At 32.8% G+C, this 12,822-nt stretch overlaps 1 protein-coding gene across 1 annotated transcript in view; it reads right to left on the bottom strand.

The window, feature by feature from the left end:
* Positions 1–12,822, bottom strand: part of LOC130895269 (disintegrin and metalloproteinase domain-containing protein 10-like) — a 226,273-nt gene that overhangs the window by 23,058 nt on the left and 190,393 nt on the right. The window contains exon 7 of the mRNA XM_057802492.1: positions 4,932–5,056. Coding sequence (XP_057658475.1) covers positions 4,932–5,056 — 125 coding nt within the window. The remainder of the gene's footprint in view (positions 1–4,931; positions 5,057–12,822) is intronic.

Genomic DNA, 12,822 nt, shown 5'->3' with positions numbered 1-12,822 from the left:
ACTTCCTCGGGTAAAATTTTTCTAACAGTTTGTTTATCGGCGTTTACAGCCTCGGCAATCATCTGGATGCTCATTCGACGATCTGCACGCACAATTTGGATGTTTTTGGTCACCTTTTTCGGAGTTAAAACAGTTACAGGGTGACCTGGGCGCTGATCATCTTCAGTGCTCTCTCTGCCATCACTGAAGCGCTAACACCAATCATAAACACGCGTACGTGATAGAGAATTGTCCCCATAGGCCTCTTGCAATAATTTATAGCATTCAGTCGGAGTTTTTTTCAATTTAATGAGAAATTTGAGATTGATACGAGACAAGGCGCCCTCTAGGCGCGCAGTCTCGTTATTTAATATCCAGACCTTGTATATAGACATGTCTTTGCATCAAATATTACTTTTGGAATCAAAATAAAACAAATTGTATAATAGGTATACAGCATACTTTACATTTTGATTCCAACGTGACGCCACATTGTACGAGAGATCGCGCGAGTTTGCGCATAGACATACCGGTGTATGTGTATCGTGATTGTATTGTAAGTTATCCTAAGAAGGTTTGGATACATTATATTGTCTCAGCGCCTAGCGTAGCCCAGATACCATAAATAGCTATATAAACTATATGAAAATATACAATAATTGTTTTGAGTATCAAATCTTAGCCCTTAGACCTATGGACCTGAAAATTAAACTCGATGTTCAGATTTTTATGCATTGTATCTCGAACATAATCTTGACTCAACAAAACTTGATAGGTCCTCAAAGTAAATGCCTGTAAATTGTTCATGTCCATGTCCAAACATGGCTGTTGATTATATTGGTTTCACACCTGGAGCCGATTCACGTTTTTCTGTTGTATTTCTAGCACTCTTTTAGCTAGTGTATCCTTTGCAAGAATATTGTATGATTTGAAATTAATTTTTTCAGTTGAAGGCTTTTTTTAATGGGTAGTTTTATTTAAAACATAATTTTTGAGATTACCTATATTTTGTTTATGTTAATATACTCGTACGTAAATGTGCGTGAATAATTATATATCTAAATATAATGAAATGATAAACTACTTCGAAAAGTTTTAGGATTATATGTGCAAATTATCTTCAATTTACTAAGTTAGTGACTTCATATTCCTGTGAATCGTTAATTGGCGGTATGCCATGACACTCATCGATTTCATATTTGGCAGAATTCGAATTCTAATCGGGATAATTATACACAATTATCCTGGTACAGGAAGCAGGGAATGATTAACGAGAGAGCCGGTTAGCCAAATGTGACGTCGAATTATCTAGGGAAAATCGAACAATGAATGAAAATGTAAAACTTGAAACGAAATTCTATTGTTTCTAATTCAACTTTTCACCAAAATCTTGATAAACGATTTACTTTTTAAATACAAAAACATTCAGGAAATCACTTCTCTTAAACTGAAGTTTGGAAGTTGTTTCCTGTTTCATATTCTCTTAATGGTTCATTGAATTTGTGCAAAACTTTCTGAGAACGTGAATAAAGACAATCCGAGGGCGTATCTACTTAGAATTCTTATTGAAGCACTAGTTTACACAGTTGAAAGCGAAAAGTTATTTATTATTATTTATTTAAGTAATAGTTAATTCTATAAGTGGTACGAGCTAGCGGAAAGATGACAAGTAGTTTTGTAACTTACAGAGGAGTGAAACAATGTCGTAGACGAAATAACTGAAGAAGTGAACAAAGAGGGAAACAAAACACACATAGGATCCAATCCAATCTACGAACTATTGTATGCAGACGATCTACTAATATTCAGAAGTGGATTAATGAAATGTAACAAATGAATATAAAGAGATAGAAATAATGAAAATATAACAAATACCAAAATAAATAACTGTGCGATTACAAGAATTAGAAAAGAAGAGCGTCAACAGGCTGAAGTATCTAGGGGCAGATGGAAGAATTGACGACGAAGAATAGATAACAAAACGTACAAAAACGAGAATTTACGATTCAGTACTACTACCAATGCTGATCTACGTTTGCGAATCCTGGGTGCTATTAATCAACAAATTGAAGCAAAAAATAACAACATATAATGAAGATACTGAGAAAAATAGCGGGGGACATAATAAGGCGCGAATTAAACGTAGTAAATGGAACAACAGTAGTTCAGATGGTTTGGACACATGGTGAGAATGAAGTAGAACAGTTAAAGTGATATGGGAAACCGAAACAAAAAAAGAAGAGAAGAGGTGGGCCTAGAAGAAATTGGAATGGGGAAATATAAAAACAACTGGATAACAAAGGACTCAACTGAATACAGGCTAAACAGAAAGCAAAAGATAGAATTAAATGGAGGAGAAATATCACCATTAGACCTATGGTAGAAGAGTTTGCTGATAAGTAAGTGAGTATACCGTGATGCAATACAAACCCCTCATTTCTTAGTATATCAGTATAATTTATGCGAATATTGCAAAGGCCACACTTATATTTGAATGAATTATTTTGTCGATATGATTTTGAAATCACTTCTCCAAGCGTTCCACTAAGTTTCACAGCCCCCAGACGTTATGCCGTCTTATGGATTATGTTAAATTTGCTTTGTAAATTAACTTCTTGGGGTGCCGGGATTCTTATTTGCTTAATACGATTTCGTATTTTATTTTATAGTGATTCTCGTAGTCATAGAGTGCTGATTGCATAACAGAGGAGGAATATAAAATCAATTTTATTGGTGCAAAATGTTGAAGTTGGAGCTAGTTGAAAGTGAGGGTTGTGTTGTTAGGATAATAATTTTAACAGAATTCAAATCAGCACTTACGAATTCTGTTTTCTGAATAAGCAGCTTCCTAATAAAAACTATTTTCACGAAGTTACACTGAGATGTTAAAGAAAAAGAAAATGTATTCCACCGAACATTAATTCATTATTGCATGTTTATTAATTCATACATCACATTGCCAAATATATCTTAATTATTGAACAATGTAGCCCACGAGGATTTTCCCAGAAGTAACTGGCCCAACAAAAAAAATACAGAAATTTTGGAGAAAATAGATTTTTTTCAACTTAATCTCCTTTTAACTGGAAATAAAGTTGTTTTGAATTAAAAGTTATATTCAAATATGCAATAACAGCCATTTATTATGAAAATTCCGGTTTTGTGATTATTTACTAATCATTCCCTGGCGGGATAAAATTTAATGCAATCTAGGATGACCTGACATGAAGTATGTGACAGTGAATATCACAGTGAGTTGTTGTTTATAACATTACAATAAAAATGGCAAATTTACTAAATAAAGAACTTGTGTTAATTGTTGGAGACAATTACAAAACACATAGAGAGGCAGCAAATATTTTTAATAACAGACATCGGATTAGAAACATTAGGCATTCAACAGTTACAAAAATCTTAAATAAATTTAAAGCTAGTGGAGTTGTAGAAAATAAATTTGAGAATAAACTCCGAAAACGGGTTGCGAATGAAGACACTGAAGTGATGCTTTCTGTCGTAGAAGACCCAAAAATGTCATTAAGAAAAAGGGCCTCTGTAATCCAAACTACTTCAGTAAGTAAAGATACAGTGGCAAATATTTTGAAAGGTAATTAATATCATGCACACAAACCGCAATTTGTACACACATTACTACCAAGGAATTACGATATTCGTTTTGAGTTCTGCGCTCTGATCTAAGGAAAGTTGGATATAGACCCGTTTTTCACAAGAACTATAATAACTTTGTAATAAAAAATCGGAACCAATATTCCTTTACAAAGAACGTATGGTGTGGTATGTACAAAAATAAATTGGACCTTTTTTCGACATTCCTTAAGTGCCCCACAAAACTTAAAATTATTAGAAAATCAGGTAAGTGACTTTTTGCACGACCTTCCGTTACAAGAAAGTATGACAATTTGGTTCTAACAAGACGGTACTTCCATCCATAGAACATTAAACGTTAGAAAATATGTCTAATGGGAAGGTGATTCACAGGTATTCAGATATTTTTTGGCCTCCTAGGTCTGCTGATTTGACTCCCCTTGAATTTTTTTATAAGCTTACTTAAAACAGCAGGTTTATCAGCGAGAATCATCAGAGACGGTGGATATATCGAAGTTGTAAGACATTGAATCAAAATTTATTGTATGTTTGTTTCTGTTTCTACAATTTCTACAATAAATAATGATTATGCTTTCATTACGTATGTAAATTGCAAGGTTGTACTAAAACAGTAATAAATAGCAAGGTTATCATATTATTAACAGGTAAGAGAGGTAAATTGTATCCAGCCTGAATAATTAATACGGAATGATCAATAAATAATCACAAAACCTGAATTTTCATAATAAATGGCTGTAAATGCATATTTGTATATAATTTTCAATTCAAAACAACTTTATTTCATAATATTTTTCTGAATTGTGAAAAATAAAGAAACTTTACTCTTGCACAAAATTCAAATTTTTTGACAAACCTCGTATACTGCTTTAAAAAATTGATATCCGATAGTTGCATTTTAACTTTTTATCAGGAATAACTTTTTCTCATACAACCACTAATGAAAAAGTTTTCCATACGGTTCTGTATATTCAACTGCGCTGAAAATATCTGTAAAAACGGTATGTTTTGTTAAAAAAGGAAGAAAAGTCATCCTGCAAAAATTAGCTCTCCTTATTCTTACCTAATTCATCCAGTATTTCGATATTTTTAGCGAAAAAAATCTGCCAAATATGTCAAAAAGAAAAAGTTATTTATTTATTAATCAATTACCAATTCGTAAAAGGCCGATCTATGGAATATTAGTCATAACGATTATTTCTACTGAGTCGACACAAATTTTGATTTGATCCATATTGATATTATTACTGACGTATTAGTCACACGATATTCCAACCATTTATACGATATAATGATACTAATTAAAAAAAATTAATTTTCATATTACTCACTCCATTCTTTTCACATACTCCTCCAGCATTCTTCAAATCTCCAGTCCAAGCCAATCCCAATGTTCCCATTTCGAAATCGCGATACGTGAACATATAAGCTAAACAGAAAGCATCGTAGTCTTCCTCTGAAACAAAATAAAAGATTTTTTTAGACTGCATTTATTGTTATTATAAAAAAATAGCCAACTGTAAAGTCGTTAACACCAAAGAATATCATTTAGAAAACCTCAACAAATTTTCTTAATATTTTGTGATATAAACATTAAATTATTTATTGATTATGCAGATAGATTTAGAACAATGAATTTTTGGTTTTAATTTAATTCAATAAAATAGCTAGGACAATGATTTCTATCTTTTTACTTTTAAAATCAACCCACAACCAGGCTTGGGCCATTATTGGTTTGCCAAGGCCAGATTTCCCAGCGCTGGTCCAAGCTAAGCCCCGTCGTTCAAGTCTGGGGACTCCTGCATGGGAAATAGGTCAAAACAAACATACAGATGATTCTTAGAAAAGCGTGTTAAAAGCAATCGATAATAATACAATTCAATTATTCCCTAGAATGTGTGGGTGTTAATTAGAAGCCTAATTTTTAGTTTCACTTTGTATATATCTTTGTAATAATGTCGTGTTTTCCAATAAATAACTTCTGAAAAAGAAAATATCTATAATTTATGTCCAAATAAACGTTGAAACAAATACAATTCAAATCTAGTTTTTTGGAAATGAAGTGACAAATCTCAAAGCGCCCTTTTTATACGACCGGACCTGCAATAAAGACGGCTCCGACTGCCAATTGGCGTACGTTATTCACCACAAAGTAATTTCGTGGATTTATGCCGACTACTTATTATTCCGAGAGCAATTCATCCGGCTCTAGAGAAAACTACAAAAGTAAAAGTATCCAGAACATCCATAAAATAAAGCCCTACGATTGGACGGCTTTATATTTTGACAGGCATTTATCAAATTATTTTTCTCAGAAAGGAAAACTTTAGATTCGGATGGTGAATATTACGAATTTTTCTGTTGGTTTTGCTGAATGTGATGAACATCAAAAATAGAAGATTCCTTGATTGTGTTTGAACTTCATTTAGATGAAAATATTTGTTATCTCTGCAGATATCATAATACCCCGTGGGATAACGGTTGATAGAGAATGTTATTAACTCACCGTTGATATTCCGTATATTTGTTGTTTTTCAAAATTCGACAAACCTTTGAAAGCGACACAGCTGGGTAGTGAAGCGTTTTTTCATCCTTCTTCTTAAATCAACAATTCCGCAGAACAAAATTAATTAGTATTTAAAATTGCAAGAGCTGTTTTTATAGGGAGTAATCAAAAAATCACTTCACTGATTTCAGCATATTCAGCGTCAGGTTAAATTAGTGGCAAACCGAATTTGTGGCATTCATCTCCGTTACCGGTTAAATACTTTTTCTTGATCATAAAAATATTTCACATCTTGATAGATCACCATATACAAAGATTGTACCAGAAGTACACGGCGTATCAAAGAAAATTTTGGAAAAAAAATATTTCTCAATAATATCTTTTTAGTTCAACACTTTTCCCAACGATGTTTCATAAGTTCGATACCTTTTTTATAATAAGAATCGTCAATCTTCTCAAAATATATCAATTAACTGCCGACATCACCTCTTCATTGTCTGGAAATCTTTGAACACCGAGGTATTTTTTTAAGTCTGGGAACAGAAAATAATCCGAGGGGGCCGAATCTGGCCAATAAGGTGCATTAAGTAGCAATTTGAACTTTGATTCATTGATTTTGGCCATTGCAATAACGGATTTGTGAGCTGGTTCAACAACACTTTCTTTTCAGCCAAATGCGACCGTTTTTGCTTTGCTCAAACTTTGCAATAAATTCTCATATTACTTGCCGTTGATGGTTTTTCCTTTTTCAAGATAGTCAATGAAAATTATTCCACGCGCACCCCTATAAACCGACGACATGACCTTGTTTGTATATGGAACGGTCTTTGCCTTCTTTGGTGCTGGTTCTTCCTTTTCAGTCCATTGTCTTGATTGTTCTTTTGTCTTGAGTGTGAAATGATGGACCTACGTTTCATCGGCTTTATTTCTGTGAAACATTTCCAATTACGATGGAACGTCGCTGTTTTTAATCCATTGCGAGCAATTGCGCACAGCTTTCTCATGTCCAAATTTTCAGTTAATATGCACCGCATCGCACTTTTTGAATTGCCTACTATGTCTGCAAGCTCATGCACTTTCTTCTTCAACATATCTGGAGTCGTCAACTCATTTCGTCGACCAGTGCGATGCTGGTCTTCGCAGGTGTTACGGCCTCTTTTAAACTCTGCTACCCAATATTTTATTGTTGACCACGAAAAAGCAGCCTCACCCAGTGTAGAATACAGTTCGGCTTCCATATTGGTTGGGCTAATGCCTTTGACATAACGATGACCCATTTTGTCCATGTTTATAAATTCACGTTCACTATTGATGGCTGCCAAACAAATACTAAACAACGTAGCGTCTTTAAACTTGAAACATATATTGTATAGATTGTGTACAGTGGTATTTTTCAAACAATTACCTAGATATTTAAGCTGTTAAACGACACGGCAAGTGGAAATCTTTCACTGCTGCAGTCGGCTACATCGGAAATTCTCCCAACAATAAAAAAGAGTCGGCTTAAAAAATTTTGTCGATAGCCAAGCTTTTGAAGATATGCCCAGAGCAAAAACTTCTGCACTGAAGGAGCCAACGCCCAAATCGACACTAGTCAATATTTTACTGTTGATAACGAAAGAGCAATCTCACCCAGGGAATCTAGTTCATCTTTTTTATTGGTTCGACTAATGCCTTTTAAGTAAAAGTATTACGATGACCAATGTATTCCATGTTTACAAATGCACTGGAAACGTTCAATATTGATGGCAATAGATCCTACGCATACATTAGTAGATTGGTCTCGGATTGTTTTATTCTATTTGTGTTTTTTTACCTTCTTTGTTCATTCTTTAGCCATTTCATCCATGATTAGAAGAAACAATAATAGGCTTGAACCACGTAAGTTCTGTTTTAACAGCTCTCTTAGTAGGGAAAAGGAGAAAATCATCATTTTTGTTTTTATACACACTACCGGTCAAAAGTTTTCGCCCACCCTATAATCCATTCATTAAATTTCAAAACAATTATATTTTAGGTTGGTTTTCTCAAATTATTTTCATTTAATAAAATTTTCTTAAAAGAATTTATGCTTTACGAAGGTTTAGTTACAGTTATGTGAGAAAGTTTAGACAATAATGTTATACTTGAAAAATTTGTTCGTTTCCAAAAAAGTAATCATTTTAGGATACATTCCCCTTCTGTAAATTACTGACATTATTTTATTATGGCCTGAGACAGGAACAATGATTGCTTCCAAAAAGTAATAAACATAACTATGTATGCTGAAACAACTTCTTAAGCGAATAACCAATGCTCTCTAGCGGTCTATAATTGTTTGCTCTTCCATTGAGATGTAATTTGTAACAATATCAATTTTCTTCTTATATCTCATCAAACCAGCTAAATCAATTTCACTTAAAGGATAATGTTATCCCTCTTATTCCTAGGGAGAAAAAGTATACGATGGGCGGATTGTGGAAAAGTTTCCGATACAAATAATTCCACATCCTCTTTTAGTCGATAACAAATTATTCCAATTATATCAAAAAGTACATAATTTAACTGGGAATCTGACATTATGGTTTATTAATCGGAAGGAAAGAATTATTCTACAACAATATTTAATTTCCAACGATTCAAATATCAGCGGGAAAAACCGTTTTGAAAAACCAGGTTCAAAGCTTCTCAAGTCATCTTATTCCAGGACCATCTTTTCCAAATATTTTGTCTTGCAGGATAGCTTAGAGAAAAGTATATCTAGATTCCTTTCGTACTTTGCGGCTGTAGTTTGCGAGATTTTATGGTTAACAATACTTCTCGTTATTTCTTCTGAAAACATCTTCATTTGTTACCTGGGTGGTCCAAGGGATTTCGAATATTCTCCTATAAAGCAATATTTCGAATGCTTCTAGCTTTTTGCTCATATCTTCGTTGAAGGTCTAGGACTCACCTCCATAAAACAGGACAGATATAACGTAGCATCTCAGCATTCTTCTTTTTATTTCAAGAGAGTGACTGTGACCCTTGAAGAAGACACTCATCCCTCATTTATTTGCAGTGGGTCCTCTCCTCAGTTATAATAATACCAAGGCATTTATATTGTTTGGCTTTTTCTATTGGAACTTGATTGATATAAAGATGGCTTCTTGTGATCTTATTTTTATTTATAATCATCTGTTTTGTCTTTTGGACATTAATATGAGTACAAGTTGAAAATGAGTGGAGATGATATACAACCTCATTATTTTCACTTTTTCCGTGTGTTCCAATTATTCTCAGATCCTTAGTGTTAATTTTGATTGAAGGTTGGTAATTTATACAGATAGCCCATTCCTATATTACTAAAAAATATTTGTAAATGATTTGAATACAAAAAAATACGTTCACTACATACAAATTAAAGTTTATTATTGTCTTTTTGTGAAGTTTTCCTTCTAGTACAAACAGAAATTGTTTCTAACTGAAGAAGGGATGAAATTGAATATATTCTGTCTTGGTAAACACTTACTTATAAATCAATTTGGAATTTTGTTTCGAAACTTATCCAATATTGTTGATCAAACATATATGTAGTTTAGTTCAATATACATAGAATGTTTACCGACCAATGAATTTCAGTATATGATGTTGACATAAAATTTGTTAAAGCTCGAGTTACTGAACATATTACTATGTTATCCTTGCTCCTAAATCTTTTCAATAGAACGATTGGTCTATTTACATATAATTATTATTCATTGTTTGTTTCAAAATTGCTCTATCGTGTTGAGGTAAATCAATAACGAGCAAAATTAGGCGACTATTTCTAAGTTAAATTGATATCAGAAACGTGTTGTATTGCTGAATGAGTACGGGTTAACAGGATGAAAGGACTATGAAAAGAGAACAGTAACGGATGAAATGAAAAGACGGTAGTTTACATGTCAGGATGTTTTAGGGTAATCGTGTTCTTAAACAAACATTGAATTAAGAAGAAAAATACCATAATCTACGTAGTTTATTGGATATAACATATTGTCCAAATTTTATTTCATCTTTGGACTTAGAATGCGCATTTCCACGAATCCCAATACTTGTAGCAGCTATCTTTCATAAATACAACATCGTTTATAACAAGGTGGTACATTATGAGAGAGAAGAGAGGAAGAAAGAGAGATTTGTTGGTATATTTGGGTGGGGTGAGGAATTTTTTATAGAGAGGAAGGTTCATTGGAATTGGCCCTGATTTAGTAGTTGCTCATCTGCAGGGCTGGGGTTATGGCGATACGTTAATGATTGCGCTGTTTCAGACTGAAAAAAGAGAAAATTTCATTACATACATTAGTCGTTTTCTTTCTCAATCCGAATTGTTTCTCTATATATGGATCTATATTTTGTACTTATGCTCTTGCTTTATTTTGTGTTTTATATTTATTGTTTCGTTTTTTCTATCTGTGTCTATATCTTTAGAATTTCTAGTTGCCAAATCTCATACTTTTTCTTTTTTTTGTAGTTATATACATATTTTGTTTATTTCTAATTACGATTCTTTTAAATTATTCTCTATATATTATTTGCCTCAAAAATACTAATGAAAGATTGTTGGATATGTAATGGCATTGTAGAAATAATAACTAGAAGTTTAATAAGAAATTTATAAAGCTCAAAATTATTTAAATTCCTTCTATTATCAATTGCGAGTTTTCTTTTGAAAACAACTTATATCAAGATTCCATTATTTACTGTCTAGTGATATAAATCAAGCTCCACTGAACCTTTCGTTTTATAAATTCACGACTAGCTGAATAATAAATAGCTGTTTGAAGTTGGGAAACCGAATAAGTCTCCTGATCGGATTTCTCTCTAAATTATTGATTTCAATCACTGATTGTATTATACGACCGTGTTGCTGAGCGCAAAAAGGTTTGGATTTGCCACCCCACATGAACGGCATCTTCAAACAAAAAATAATCATTGTACGAAACTAAGCGAAAATGGAATAGAGTCGGAAAAAGGAATTAATTAAGAGAAACATCGAGTCATAACGATTCCAAAAAAAAAAGAGAAAGCATTAGAATGCTTAAATAGTTTGAAGAATGGACGAGACAAAAATATTCTATTAGAGATTTTATAATATGGAGGCGACAATTTAACTGGTAGAATCATAATCCACAAAAAAGGAGCTGTACCAAGGAGGTTTTAGACCCAATTTTCATTATGAAACAACTACAGGAGAATGTTTACGAAGTCTACATGAGCTATTCATCGATTACAGATAGACTTATAATACCATCAAGAGAAAAAATGGGTGAGGCAATGGAAAATATACTAGATGGAAATGACGATACGAAAAGCCGAGAGCAAATTAATTTTGGTGGGCAGTACTTCCAACGACTGAGACAGAGGTATCCATTATCCACATTCCCCTTAAACTTAGTTGAAGAAATCATACTAATAGAAAGTGGTATAAAAGTTTAATTTATAGATGCATGGTAAGATCTATGAAAGAACTTTCAACCGTATTGAAAGAAAATGCAACAGAATAGGGCTTAGTGATCAACGAGAGAAAAAACGAAATAGAAGGTAATGAGAGACAATGGAAAATTCAATATTAATATAAATTATAACAGAAATATTAGTGACATGAGAGAAAAAGTGACAGAAAAATCCAATATTTGGGAGTAACTATCACAAATAAAGCACACAAAGAAAAGGAAATAGAAAAAAGAATAGCAAGAGGCAGTAAATTACCAGGAATGGTATTAAAATAGTTAAAATTAAAAGATGTATATATCATGAACAACTAAAATAAGAATTTGAAAAACAATTTCTACGCATATAAAACCTAGACAATGAACAAAAAAAGCAAAATAAACTAAATATACGTAAAAACTTCTTTAAGTAGTAATTCACTTATGTTATTATAATATTTTTAAAAACAGCAGTCAAAAATTTTTTTGAATGTTTTAAAAGATTTCCAGGTATCATCATCTCATCTCTAAGTTTACAGCAAAATCATCTGAAAAAGGAGATCATTGAAATCCTGCTAAATCAATTAACATCAACTCACACGTTATTGTTATCTTCTTTAGTCTCGACACTCGTACTGCAACTGTCAACATGAGATTTAATTCATTATCATCAACCTTTCATCGAAATTGCTTAAGTAAGAACAAAGTGGTCGGGAAAGTACTATGCTAACACAAGAAACATCGGCACAAAACTAATTGTTATCTTATTCAAATTGATTCAACTTCACATTGGAATTGCTTGAGAAAGGTCAAGGTGATCATAAAAGTCCTTTGCTACTCTAAGGAATATAGGCACACGTGGCTTTTCTATCTCCTGCCTCGTACTGCATCTGTCAACATCGGGACTCAATTCATCATATCTAATTTTAAATAGAAATTGTCTAAGTGAGGTTACGGTGGTCGTAAAAATCCTTTGCTAACACAAGACACCTCAGCACAAATGTCACTGTGTCACTGTTATCTTCTGAGCGGACACTCGGGACTCACATCACATCACTTCGGAATTTTCTGAGTGAGGATATCCAAGAAACATCCGCACACATGATATTGTTATATTCTTAAGAGTCGGTGCAATTGTCAGTATTGGATTTACTTCATTATCTTCAACTTTACATCGAAATTGCTTAAGTAGGGACAAGGGAATTATGAAAGACCTTTGCTAGAACAAGGAATAGCAGCACACACGTCATAGTTATGTTCTCCAAACTAGAAACTCGAACAGCA

This window comes from Diorhabda carinulata, chromosome 6 (genome assembly GCF_026250575.1).
Source record: "Diorhabda carinulata isolate Delta chromosome 6, icDioCari1.1, whole genome shotgun sequence".
Lineage (NCBI taxonomy): Eukaryota > Metazoa > Arthropoda > Insecta > Coleoptera > Chrysomelidae > Diorhabda > Diorhabda carinulata.
Note: the sequence above shows the minus strand (reverse complement) of the source record. Positions and strands in the feature narration are given on the sequence as shown.